Source organism: Erpetoichthys calabaricus, chromosome 5 (assembly GCF_900747795.2).
Source record: "Erpetoichthys calabaricus chromosome 5, fErpCal1.3, whole genome shotgun sequence".
Lineage (NCBI taxonomy): Eukaryota > Metazoa > Chordata > Cladistia > Polypteriformes > Polypteridae > Erpetoichthys > Erpetoichthys calabaricus.
Window position 1 is genome coordinate 52787008 of NC_041398.2, and position 15106 is coordinate 52802113.

The window sequence follows — 15106 nt, forward strand, 5'->3', positions numbered from 1 at the left end:
AGCATAATATATCTTTCTATATAGCAGTGAAAACATGACCAGGTAAGAAGCCCTGTTATAGTTTCGACAAGTGTATTTCTTCACTAATTAACTGTTTTCAATGTTCTGCAGGATAATGTACTGGCAAAGAAATATTAGATTTTATGAAATGCCAAATTAGGTCAGGAAAATGATTTGTAATGTCTGTTTACTATAAAAGCATAATATGATTATTTAATGGGATAAACACAGAGGAAGAGGGCAACACTGAAGTGTGACAAGTGAGCAAATCAATAATGACTGGTCAGCCATATGAGTAAGTGAGACTCAAGGCTGACAGAAAAAGTAATTTAGCAATGTTACCCTTAATAGTTTTAGAAATGATAGTAACTGATAAAAAAGCCCAGCAGCTTTACCTTTTTCACACATGTTGCATTGAGCATCCATACAACTAGAACCTTACAGCCATGAGACTTAATAAATGCTTCTCAGTGAGAGAAGGACATGATTGATGACTCAATAAATGAACAGTGTCTAACAATTCACTGCCGTGGTGAAAAAAACGCTCATCGATACACGTCAGTGAGTGATGGCTAAACAAAAAGGAACAAATTAAGGCATGAACAAGTTTAATACTCTTTCAGCTGGAAAAGATACATTTTGGGCCTAATTCCACAGCTGGGGCACACATGACATACATCCTAGTAATAAGCCATTGGGAAGACATGATAGTGTAATGTGCCTCTTTTTGAAACGATAAAAATGGTATTTTTTTTCTCGCATCGTTCTAGAAATTTCTAAATTACTCATATATGTAATTTAGTCTGATGTGACATTTAGAAACCAAAAAGAATTTTTAAAACTGATGTTACCTTTATATTATTTTTCCTATATATACAACCTAAGTACAGTATACAGTGTGAATTTACCAAAATGTATCTTAGGTGCAATACCACTCAAATCAGTTTTCAGATTTTAGCCTACTTTAAACTCTAATCTATTAAAAAAACTTCTTTTGTGTCTTAAAAAACAAAATATTTAAACTTTACAAGTAATTAATGAATCAATTCACTTGTAATTTTCAATTTTTTTCTCCTGTTTCCTTTGCTCATGAATGTTAAGTGATTAAAAAGTAGAGTAGAAGCCCACACCTTCTGTCATGCAACTCCAGTCCTAGATTACCCCAATGGTTGCAGGTTTTCATTCTGACCCTTTTCTTAATTAGTGACCTGTTTTTGCTGCTAATTAACTTCTTTTGAATTAATTTTATTTGATTTGCTCTTGAAGACTCAGACCCCTTGATTGTTTCTTTTTCCTTAATTAGCAGCCAAACAAAAATGAGATACAAAGTGAGCTAAAACATGACCAGCAAAATGTGTCCATCACACAATATCTGAAAATAAAGAAAGATGAAGGTCTCAGGAATGCTGATCTGCTCAGGTCCACAAAACATTTTAACATTGCTCTTAGAAAAGAAAAAATCAATAGTTTCAGAAATGTCTGCTATTGCACAATGAGAGCAGCAACAAGTCATGGAATTAAAGAACGGGTTTAATTAACAACAAGAATTGATGCCTAATTAAGCAACTGCTTGGAGTGAAATTGATTGGAGTTTGAGGCCCTGACTTAGTTGGTCTTCTGTTGGCTCACTCACTTCTCATTTCATTTCTGTTTGGGTGCCATTTAAGGAAAGAAAAGAAACAATTCAGAGGAGCGATGAAGAAAATCAGGGGAACAAATCTTAAAAAACGACAAATAAAATGAATTCAAAAGAAGTTAATTAGCAGCTAAAACAGTGCACTAATTAAGAAAAGGGTTAGAATGAAAACCTGCAGCCACTGAGGCCCTCCAGGACCAGAGTTGGGAACCCCTGATCTAAGAGATAGCGCACTCCAACTCATAAATTGAAGTTGTTAAGATCAACATTTGAAGCAGAAAAAAATAAAACAATGAAACAGTACATACTTTCAAACAATAGACATGATAGTTTAACAAAAGTCTAAAATGCTATTGATGTTTATTTGTAAGTGGTGTTTGGCTACAGTAACTATTGAATGGATAAATTTTGAATTTTATGAGTTCAAACTAAAGCATTGAATTCAACTCAAAATTCATAAAAGCATTTCCTTCAATGTTCTAAATGAGTATGCCAGATTCTGCAAACTTCTGAGCAATATTTGAATGTTTGAACTTTAAAAGCTGGGTAGTTGCAATTTACCCAAAGCCTTATCAGCTCTTAAGACTAACGAGTGGAAATCGTCCAAGAAATGTAATAATAATCATTCCAATCATTCATTATTTAAACATTTTTTTTACTGCAAACACACAAACAAATGGATAAACATCATTTCAAAATTGCACACATCATTTTTTTTTAACATTTTATTGAATTTATTAAAAGCAAATAACATTTCATACAAGCAAGTCAAATTTTACAAAACTAAGTTTAAATCATGTTCTAAGGGTATCCAAATATCTTTTTCTACTTAAAAACTCAGTTTGGTGAAAAAAAATCATGAAGGGAATTTTACTACATACATGAAATATGGAGAAAGTGAAAATGTCATGTTAATATATGACACCATATATTTTTGCCTTCAAGAACAATCTTTGCATCTTGACATTTACTGATCTTATCCACCACCCTTCTACTTAACCCACTTTACTCAGTACTACTATCGCAGGGACATTACATACCAAGAAAAAGGTGCCAGTGGACAGAATCCTGGTTTTAAAAAATGTTGCTCTTATCTTGTGTATACTTTTCCAAAATATTTATCAACTGTTTTCTTTATTTTTTAACTGTATTTCAAAGCTGTGATGTGGATATACTCTGTTGATGTGCAGCAGCATTAGTCATTCAGTGTGACAGAATGTGAATAGATCATGTTGCAGCTACTTCAAAATCTTGCAGTGGACTGAAAATTAAATCACATATCCTGTGCCGTATGTTTATAACACATTTCATGAAATAAAAACATATAAGTACTCATGTACGAGAGCTTAGGATTTACCATCAGGGCTCTGAAAAGGTAAGCAATTCCATCTTGAGCCAAGAGGGGACACCAATGTTAACGCACTCTTCTTTGCTTATAGCTCAGAAGCTCAATGACCAAAGGAGACTTGATGTCACTTCTGTTCCCTCCTTCAAACTTTGCCTATTCCAGAATTAGAGTATACAAGAACCTTGTCAACTGTTAGGAGGTGTGAACCAGGAGACCACACTGCTGACTAGTCTCTCTTTGTCTTTTTTATTTTATCTTTGTGCCGACTTGTTGGAACCTTTTGCACCCTCATGTGCTTATTATTTTGCCCACATTTTCTCTCAAATTACACGGGGTCGTCAGTTGACTCCCCCACATTTCAAATGTCTATTACTACATACACACACAAACACAGACATATATATACAGTATATATATATATATATATATATATATATATATATATATATATATATATATATATATATATATATATATATATACAGTATATATATATATATATATATATATATATATACAGTATATATATATATATATATATATATATATATGTATATATATATATATATATACATACACACACATTTATATATAGTAGGTGACACAGTGGGAAGCCGGCAGGGCATGCAATATCCAGGGCCACTGCCATCTAGCGTGTTGGGGGAGTAAAAAGCCCCTCCGCAACATCTTCCATCTTTGGTAGGCTGTCCATCCATCCCTTCTGGTTCTTCCTTCCGGTTCAGATCCCCTTCTCCTCCCCGGCAGGGATGCCTGTCTGCCTACTAGGAGCCTCCCTAAGGGTAAGGAATCATCCCCTCTTCTGCTTGGGATGTCCATCCCACCCATGTGGAATCTACAATGTATATATATATTATTCTGTACATAAATGCAATACATAAATAAGTGGATGCAATGCCTAGTTTCTGAATATACAATATACTGTACTTCATCCATCTTACCCAGCTTAAAGGGTTAAAAGTCTAAACTCATCTATTCATCTTTTAAACATGCCAGGCATTGTCCATTAGCCACACGTTATGGCTAACAGGATTATTGTAATCAAATTTATTATATTTTCATTTGATCATACTCTTATCAAACTGGCAGCAAAAAACATCATTCGTATGTAGACTTTCCTTTAGAGAAGACAGCAAATAATATATTTACATACATGTAAAGTGATATATTTGCTACACCTTATAAGGGCTCCAGCAATGTAATAATTTCATTATAGAGAACAATGTTTCATTTATTGTTTGTGAAAGGGATATACTTTTACATAACTGAGTAGTAAATTTGAAAGTTAGGTTAAATAGAAGTTAATTTTCATGTTTTTCCAAATTCCAAGGGAAATGTATTTTTTTTATCTATATATAAAAATATATATTCAGTACAATCCAAAAGATATTTTAATGCCTTGTTATGTACACCTTAAGCAAATAATGACTTTTGGAATACTAATATGATTCAAGTAGAATTCTTTCCAATGTTTGGCAGTTTAGATTTTATTTATGAAGAACATTTATAATTAACAAGCTTAGAGTTTTTCTGCATTTCCAAATACACAAAGCATGATTCAGTAGAACACAATACACCAGGCTTGAGATCATTCTTCTAAGCTTACAGGGACTAATGTGGAAAAGAAACAAAATGTGGTTACGGATGCCAGAAATATAATGTGCTCCTTTCCTCTACTATCTGGAAACTTGGAGGAAGAACACAGACCTCAGCCAGTATCTTCCATTATATAATATCACTGGCCAGTAATTCACAGTGTCTGTCTGAATGGTCAAATATCTCTCCAACTCTCCATGCAATATACATTATTAATGGTGTGATGTAACTCAACTACAAAATGTAGTTGAGTTACAATGAAGCTTTCCTACCAGGTCTTTTTCACAACATGCTTTGCAAATGTACAAACATGTGAGTATTTGCACAATGTGAAAGGTGAAAGTTTCATGCTGAAAAAAATGTAAAAAATTTGAAATGCAATGTTTCAGCAGTTCAACTTTTGTTAGATGCATCAAACGTGAAGTTTCAAGTCAAATCATTAAGCTTGTAACATTTGTTAAATTAGTAAGAAATTGTTCCAACAATATATTTGATGAAAATGGATCAGTTCAAGCAGATATGTGGTGTGCCACAGTCATACATATGTCAAGCACTCCCCAGTGGCAGATTTAACTAACCAAAATGCAACTGTTCCTGCAGGCTAACTCTTGTTGGCGTCCAACATAATGCATTTTAGATGAGTCTGAAAACACAACTGACCAAAGAAAGGCATTAAACATCACATTAGTCTTCCTAAGAGAAGGTAGTTTTGGTTTTGAAGGCCATTTAGGCCATCTCCGAGAGAGACAGGATATTCTTTATAAATTGTTGTGTGTCCAAACTTTCCCAAGGAAGCATCAGAGGTGATTGGCTCTCATAAACGATGATGTCCAGCATAATGACTTCTGATGTTCTGGTGTTGTACTGATTTATATAGGTCTCCTGGCTGAACACTATCATCTCTACATGCAGATATTATAGTCATTAGTTTTAAGGGAGAATTGTAAATCATTGCAGAAGGAGACTCAATGAACGTTAATGGAAGTCTAATGTTAGTGTGTCTTGAACTGTTCCACATATTGTTGCCAATGGTGAGTATACAACAGCAGATGTAATACTGGATATCGTGTAGTTGTGTTCCATTCTGAGAGTCAATGGCCCATGGAAATATGAACATTGCCCATATACCTATGGAAGGCTTCTTGTAGATGCTGCAGATCATTCATGCTGTGACAGCTTGTTGCACGATCTGCTCATTCAAGGTGTTTTTTCTTTGAGTTCCCCAGATCCTTCCCAATGGGTGTTACACCATTTCTGTTACATTATTGGTCTTATCACACAGCCTAATAAAAACAAAAAATTGTCTCAACAAATTGACAAATGACAAACATATTACTAAGATCTATGGCAGCAGTAAAAATTCAATGAATTGTCTGCTAATGGCAGGCAAGAGATTAACTGTCATGTAAACCTTTGTAAATATTAGCATACAAAGTAACCTCCCACACACATCTTCATGTAAACTGTAGCACTGCTTGTGTGTAATTATTTTTGTCAGGGTGTAAGAAAAAATACATTTAAATGTTTATGTAATTACTTTCTAAAATCTCTGTATTGGCGTAAATATAAATAAATATTACTGTAAACTATAATTTGTTAAGAACACATGCAGCGTTTATCATCATGTGTAGAAGAATGTGTATCCTTTTCAGTTCTAAGACTTTTCACACTAGGATATACCTAACAATTATTCCGTCCTCACCAGTCTTAAGCTTAGATAAATGTAACCTCGAGTGACAAACAGCATGTAACATATTTTTATGTTAGTAGTAAAGAACAGGTTTTGAGTGTACCTCAAATCACTCTTCCTGAGTATTATGTTTATTAGATTTATGTCCTGCATTATTTTGTCCATCAGTTAAACCTCAAAGGATTTTTTTCTTTTTCTGAGCAGGTGCCAATGATTTCTCTCATCCCCCTGTCCTTCTGCAGTGTAATCATGGTAAGATTGTTCAGTGCCAGCTGGTCGAATAGCAAATGTTGCTTTCCATTGGCCCTGATCCTAAGTTCTGGTTGTTTCTCCTTCATCCAGGTGTGAATGTAGTGTGGGTGACCTGTTGCAGTATCAGTTTCTAAACTAATTGCTCTATTAGTTTATGTGTTATAGCTGAGGATGTTATGTTATATAGCTTGAAAGTTTCAAAATATCTGCTAATGCATGTCCATGAGATTACATTGTCTGTGTTGTTACAAGGAAACAGGAGTACTGTTACAACTTGCCTTGACATGCACCAACAGAAAACTATATTGTCTTATGTAGTGATGGTTGACTTGAAAATTGCTTACTTTCCATTACATCCATATATTTAGAAACAAAAAGAATGCACCTTTCTAATTTAAATTATATAATCATAATAAATATTACACTTCATAAATATACTTTGCAAACAATGATACATATTTCTATTTGAAAAAATTGAGTAGAATGTGTACTGGATAGAATATTTATAAGTACCCTTTTAGGATTGTGACATTGGTATGATGGGAGGACTGCCTCAGTGATCTTTCTAGCTACTGTATGTTGTCTGTAGATATGTGGTCCTCCAAGAGCTCTAGGACAAATTGTTTACCAGGGAAAAGCCAAACAAAAACCAAAGCATAATTTACTCACATGAAAGTTCTATTTAAAATGAGAAGAATCTCCCTTTGAACAAGGGTACTAGGATATATTCTTAAGAGCTAGGTCTGGAAGTGGTGTTTCTAGGAGAGTATCTATGAAGTGAAGAATGAGCATTAGTTGCAACAGCCATTGGATGACAGACAAGAATGAGAGATAGAGAGCCATGCATGATAGATTCTGGGAGTGGAAACTGGTTATTAAGATATGATTTCATGAGCTATGAAGGATTCAGAAATTGTGCAGAATGTTGGAAAATACAGCCTATGGATCAAAACTTCTTGATCAAAGGTGGTCTATCTCTCTTACTTAGAAGTTGTCCCATGGGAATGACCTCAGGGAGATGTCATAATACTCACATGCAACCAATTTGACTTTTGATATTGTTCTGGTCAACAAGAGGGTCACCTCAATATGACTTCAACTTGCAGAATGGAAAATTTTGTAAACTGCTGTTCAAAGTATTTTATGTTTTGGAAACATTGTATTTGGTGCTTGTAAGGGTAGCATCTACTAACTATGTACTCCCACTAGAAGACTCTCACTCATCAGAGGAATGACAGAAATATCTGCAGGCACATAACAGGGCAGAATGGCCTGTCTGATCTGAATTTGAGACACAAAATATTACTGGATTTCTTTTGGACTGTCTGTAATGAATACCATGTCTGAACACAACATAATTCAAAAGTGCACCTTGGGTCAAAGGTCAATGATCTAGTTTGTAGTAATATTATCTAGCCTAAGGCCGTATGTTGCGGTGAAGAAAAGTGTTGAGCTGTCAACTGATCACGTTTTCAAGCCATTCCCTGTATCCTCAGGTAAATTACACATGTGAGTGTTATAATAGGAACAATTTGCAGTACTGCTAGAGACATTAACTCATAGTGAATGCCTGACAAGCACACTTCCTGCTAAATATGAACACTGCCCAAATACTTCACATGTGAACAACATAGAAAAGTCTAAAAAAAAAACTTTAGACCTGATTGTTCTCGAAGACAATAATTTTCTTCTTTTCAAATTATTGCAACAAATTTTCTTTTTCCTTTTATTTCGCAAACATAACATTAAATGATTGTGGAGAACATTTACCTGGTAAGAATTGACCAATTTCAGTTTTTAGAGTTTTACTTAAAGATTCATCCCAAATTTTTAGTAAAGAACTCCTACATGAATTAAGTAGGATTTCTGAATATCCTGAGTATTCTCAATTTTGTCTGCCTTTGGAGTTGATTAGTTTATTATGAAGTGCCTAACATTTATTTTCTAAAACAGTGATCCTTTTGTCCATTACAATCATTTGCGCCACACTTCATCTGCCATATCTCTTCAATATGAGATGATATTCCGCCATTTGTGCGGAATATTTAATTAGGTGCTTCTTGTATTCTTCAAAACATTTTCATTTCCTTTATCTTCACCTCCTGCTTGTACATTGATTGACTGAGTTCTGAATCATTGCATGTATTGTTGTTGGTGAAGTCTTTTGACATTTCTGTTGGTGCATCAAAACCAGCTGTTTTGGAAACACATGATGAATGAGCCACTGATTTTGGTGAGTGACATGAATTTGAGCAGTCTTCACTGTAGCCTCGCTGCTAGCTGGGACAAAACCTACTAATCATTTGAGAGAGAGGGTGCAGCTCAGTTCTCCTCCATCACTGCAGTACTTTGCTTAATATTGACTGGCACCTGCAACTTGGGTTCAATCCACCCTGGCAATGCAATATGGTGAAAGACACACTGCAAATGGTCAGAAAGAATGGCAAAAGTGTTTTCTGTTTTCAGCTTTGTCTTTCAAATGCATTTCTTATGTTGTCCTTTGGTCATTGTTTTGATCAACCAGTGTTTTCAGAAGTTTCCTGTTTTTGGAAACACATCAATGCTTGATTCCTGATTCCTGCTATAATTATGATAAGCTTGAAGACTTATATCATCAAATTTATCTTTAACTAAATCCATTACTGAGCTGTCTCAATACTGGTCATGACCTCCATTACCACTTACCTCCAATTGTTCAAAAAGAGAAATGCACTAGATGAAATTAACATCCAGTGTACAATGATCATGTTGACATTATTACTGATTCATGGACATAAAAAAAACTGGACACCCTGACACCATGCCAGTCTGGAATTAGCTAAAATACTAAACAAAGCGGGTGATTAATTTTCTGGTATCTGTGAATTTTTTTATGTCCTCAGTTATTATATAACATATCTTTGTTTCTTTACGTTTAGCTGAACTTTCACATTAACAGTCATTACCATTGTACATTGTGTTGAAATATTCTCATTATATGTGCCTCCCTTGGTAAACCATCCACAAGTGCAGGTTACATTTCCATAGCTATTCAGATGACACACCACTATAGCGTACATGTTAGTCATGGTTAATTTCCTGGATGCTCATAGCTCAATGACTGGATTCCTAGATAGCATTACAAGGAGGATGAACAGGAATTTCCTTAAAGGAATACTGCATCCAGAAAATTATATTTTGTTATTTAATTGTTACTCGTCCTATGTAGTTTGTAGTCATGACCAAGACAATATTTAATCTGATTTTTCATGCAGAACAAGGTTTCAGACAGAACACAAGTCAATGGTGACTAACATATGGGCAACAGTGAACAATATCAAAATATTCATAAAAAATCTCATGTTACTCCTGTTGCAAAATCCACATGTGAAGTCATCCAGTCATATGCTCAAAACATCTCAAACACACGTAGTTTTACTAAAATATTAGTAAATAAGTCTCTTCCGTAAAATGCCCTCTTGACCTAAAACAGTAGTCTTAATAAATGTATCATTGTCTTAAAGAACAACACTAGTACAGGGACTTTGATGTTATCAGACCTTCATAATTTCATGACATATAATGTCTTGGATAATGTAATTTACATTGCCTAGGAGGGGGTGGATGATCATTTGGCCTAGGTCAACAAATTTTTGTATTCTTGAATACTGTGGGCTTCTAGGGGATTGATTTTTTCCTGGGTTTGGCTTTCAGGAGTGTTTAATTTACTGCACATCGTTGCCATTTGGCCATAGATATTATAAAAATAATAAACTAAATAATCACATCATAATGTAGAAAGAAAATGTCATTTCTGGAGTATTTTTTAAATTCTTTAATAAACCCTTTAAGTGTGGCTGTGTGATTAATATAATTCTTACCACCCCATACCAAAACACATTCCAGTAATTTCTGGTCTGAGTAGATATGAACTGTGGTAAAAAGAAGCTACATTTCCTTCTCATAACACACCAGAAAGAAGCTATTGACCCAAGGAAGGGAAAAATTAAAATAGCATCATTTGATCCATTTACAGCAACAAAGTAGCACAGCATTTAACAATGATGTCCAACCAGAAATTGGACACTGGTTTAATCCCTGGTTGGGTGGTCTGCAACAAGGAATCTATACTGTACCTATTCTCAACTGGAGAATGTAACAAACCCAGAAAACAAAATAACCTAATGCAACCCAAAAATAACAGAAGACTGCAGCCTCTCTAATTCCACCTAAAGTAACAGGTGATAATGTTTCAAGACTGTGGGGTGGCTGTTCACTGTGTGCACTCACACAGCTTCCAATTACCTCACTAATTTCTGCACAACTCTGACCACATTTCCTCCGGGCAGGTGAACTATTTTCCACAATTACTCTTCTGACACCAGGCTCACATGTGCTATGGACAGTTGCATCTTTTAATTCTTGGGAGTATTTTTAAGACCACTTCCAGTTTCCTTTAAGTAATTCCGGGATGGACATAGATCTAGAAAACCACTGGGGTCTCCTGCCTCACACTCAGTCTGGTGACCCTAGGTAAACCTGTCAGACTGATGTCCCACTTTTTACCAAAAATGTCAGACAACCCTGCAGGTGTCTCCATAGCAGTTTCTTGCTGCCTCTAGTTACAAGGGTGAGGGCTCTTTAAGCTTTTACAGTGCATTCCCTATTGTCCTGCCATTATATTCTTGTCTCTCAACTTTCAAAACTGTCCACTTTCACCAATTGCTGTTAGGATAAGCTCCAGCTTTCAGCAGTCTTATGATGAATAAAATGAATTCAGAAAATTGATGAATAGATTGATCTGTCTTCTGAGTTAGAAATAGATACTTAAGTGAAATAATTCCCATCTCCTGCAGGAACATGCAGCAAAGAATAAAATATTAACAAGACAAAAGTATTTTTGTTGTACCTGATGTTTACTGTGACTTAGATTTCGAAAATATAAACATGCTGCATAACTGTCTGCCACTCCAGAATGAAACCATATCCAAATTTGGATGGAAGTTGCATAGCAAGATTCATTTTAAGACACAGCTCCAACTCCTTCATTATATCTGACTTCTGGTACACTGGTGGCAGGACTATAATCTCTCCCTTAATGTTAGAAAAACAAAGGAGCTCATTGTGGTTTTTAAAAAGAAGAAGACAGACCACACTTCATTTTATATCAGAGTGGATGCTGAGGGTAGAGTCAGCAACTTCAGAATTCTTGGAGTCACCATTAGTCGTGACCAGAAATGGACACAGAACATCTCACCTATTGTTAAGAAGGCTCCATACCTATTTATACATCCATGTAAAGCTCCAACAATGCACTACAGCTCCTATAGATGCACAGTGCTGTTCATATTTTCTGGTTACAAAACAACCTGTTTGGCAACTGCTCAGCTCGGGACTGCATAGCACTGCGGAGGATGATAAAGTCCGTTCAATATATCACTTTCATATTACACTGCCTTCTGTTCAGGACATGTGTTCAGCGTGTATGACACATGCTTCCATAGAAAGGAAAACAGCACTATTAAAGATCTCAGCCATACTATATGGTCACTTTTCTCCTTTCTCCATTCCTATGAATGTTATAGGACCATTACAATTTGCACCATTAGATTCTGGGCCAGTTTTATCCACAGGGTATAAAGCTACGCAAACGCAGTAATGATAATAATAATAATACATTTTATTTATATAGTGACTTTCCCATGCTCAAGGCACTTTACAGACTCCCAGAAAGAACAGTAAGGTACATGTAACATTGGATACAAATATTTTCTGCATGGAACACTAGAACAGATAAATACAGGCTATAAAAAGTATTAAATACAATAAAGAGAAAAAATAAAACAGAGTAAGATGCTAAATCTATACTAATAAAAGGCAAAGCCCTCACTGACTGACTGACTGACTCATCACTAATTCTCCAACTTCCCGTGTAAGTGGAAGGCTGAAATTTGGCAGGCTCATTCCTTACAGCTTACTTACAAAAGTTAGGCAGGTTTCATTTCGAAATTCTATGCGTAATGGTCATAACTGTAACCTCTTTTTTGTCCATATACAGTAATGGAGGAGGCGTCATCACGCCTCCTACGCAATCACGTGAACTGAAAACAAAGAAGAGCCCCAAAGAGCGCTGAAGAAAACATTCATTACACAATTGAGAAGGCACAAGAGAGCGGCTCACGTGAACTGACTGAATGCAGCACGAGTGATCACTTCGATACTGCGCAAACAAAGCACGGTGTCAACTGTAAGTTTAAATTAAATTTATAGAAACGCTCCCGCTGCCGTTTGCAATACCATATTCGCGACATACAAGTTTAATGAGAAGACACGAGGTATAAACGAGACTTTGGATCACTTTGTAACGGACTTAAAATTGCTGTAGCGAGAAACTTTTAAGTGCCGGGTCTTCGCTAACATTAAATAAAGCCGTGGACATTGCAACATCACACAAGAGAGCGGCTCACGTGAACTGACTGAATGCAGCTTCACAAAAAAAAAGATCCTTAACAAACTGTTATTGGTATATTTTCCCTCAATTTAAAAAGGTTTTCTTTTCTTCTTAATAAAAATTTAAAAGCAGTACTTCGGCTGCTCTGGGGAAAAATGTCAGAACCTACAGAGAATGCAGTTTGTTGTGATTTTGCGAAACGTGGCTAACTACAACCATCCCAGATGCTAACGTGGAGCTACCCGGGTTTAGCACAGTTAGAGCGGACAGAGGTGCAAGTACCTGCTGGAAGCACAAAGGAGGAGGACTCGCTCTCTATGTTAATACACGGTGGTGTAACTCTGGACATGTTAACGTCAAAGTCTCCAATTGCTGCAGGGACATCGAACTGTTGGCCGTATGTTTGCGACCCTATTACTTGCCCAGAGAGTTTGGACACGTCATTGTTGTTATTGTTTACATCCTTCCTCGGGCGGACGTGGAGACAGTGAATGACATCATCCATTCTGCTGTTGCTAAGTTACAAACGCAGCACCCTGAGGTGCTTGTGCTAATCACTGGAGACTTTAACCATGTGATGCTGGACAAAACATTACCTGCCTTCTCCCAGTATGTGGACTGTAACACCCGGGAAAATAAGACTATTGATTTACTGTATGCAAACGTTAAAGACGCATACAGCACCACCCCGCTGCCTGCGCTTGGGAAAGCAGATCATAACCTGGTTCTGCTTCAGCCTCACTACAAACCAAGAGTGAGGGTCCTACCTACAACCACACGCTCATTCAGGAAATGGTCCCCTGAGGCAGAAAAGGCTCTGAGAGAATGCTTTGGAACTACAGACTGGTATATCCTGCAGGGATCACATAGTGAGAACATTGAGGGGGTTGTTGACTGCACTACTGACTACATCAACTTCTGTATGGATATTGTAGTTCCAGTAAGAACTGTACGCTGCTATGCTAACAACAAGCCATGGATTACAAGTGACATTAAGGGCCTTTTGAACCAGAAGAAAAGGGCTTTTAAAGGCGGTGATCAGCATGAGCTCAAGCGCATGCAGAAGGAACGTAGAGTCCAGCTCAGGGCGGCGAAGGAGCAGTACAGAAGAAAGCTGGAGCAGAAGTTGCAGAATAACAGCATGAAGGAAGTGTGGGATGGGATGAAGATCATCACTGGCTGCAGCTCGAAGCGGGGTACCACCATCGAGAGAGACGTGAAGAGAGCAAACCAAATGAACACATTCTTTAACAGGTTTGACCACCCTAACCCACTCTCACTCACCCTCCACTGCAGCCTCCACACATCCTTCTGCTGATACCAGCATAGGAGAGACATCCCCACCCACAATTACAACAGCGCAAGTGAGCAGAGAGCTGAGGAGACTTTGTGCCAGCAAAGCAGCGGGTCCAGATGGAGTATCGCCACGACTGCTGAAGGTCTGTGCATCGGAGCTGGGGGGTCATCTACAGCGCATCTTCAATCTGAGCCTGGAACAGGGGAGAGTCCCGAGGCTTTGGAAAACATCTTGCAACGTTAACATTATACAAAGTTATTGTCTGTTTTTACCTGCATTGTTATCAATCTTTAATTTAATATTGTTTTTTGTATCAGTAAGGTGCTGCTGGAGTATGTGAATTTGCCATTGGGATTAATAAAGTATCTATCTATCTATCTATCTATCTATCTATCTATCTATCTATCTATCTATCTATCTATCTATCTATCTGTCTGTCTGTCTGTCTGTCTGTCTGTCTGTCTGTCTGTCTGTCTGTCTGTCTGTCTGTCTGTCTGTCTGTCTGTCTGTCTGTCTGTGTTATATTTAGTGTATGGCAGTGGCTCAGAAGTTCAGATCTGGAGACCCCGTGGCTGCAGATTGCACAACTCTGAATGTTAAAATGGAATAATTACTTCACTGCTATATTCACTTATCTGTTTATTTGGAAGAAATCCTTCTTAATGAGCGTTTAAGTTAAAACAGCAGGAATATAATTGCCCCCTCTTTAGCATTCAAGTTGTTTGTGTCTATGTCTGTATTGGTCATTGCTGCTCTCCAACATTTGAATACAATTAATGGAGCCAAATATATAGAAACTTCAAAATAAAATGGCAAAAGAAATGAAATAATTTAAAGAC

At 36.6% G+C, this 15106-nt stretch overlaps 1 protein-coding gene across 3 annotated transcripts in view; it reads right to left on the reverse strand.

The window, feature by feature from the left end:
* tlx2 (T cell leukemia homeobox 2) overlaps positions 1-15106 on the reverse strand; it is an 88924-nt gene that overhangs the window by 38166 nt on the left and 35652 nt on the right. The window contains exon 3 of one of the 3 annotated variants that reach the window (XM_028801528.2): positions 5054-5881. The exons of the other annotated variants lie outside the window; for them this stretch is intronic. Within the exon in view, the coding sequence (XP_028657361.1) occupies positions 5842-5881 (40 nt within the window). The 3' untranslated portion in view covers positions 5054-5841. Of the gene's footprint in view, positions 1-5053; positions 5882-15106 lie in introns of those variants that run through there. 3 annotated transcript variants of the gene reach the window in all.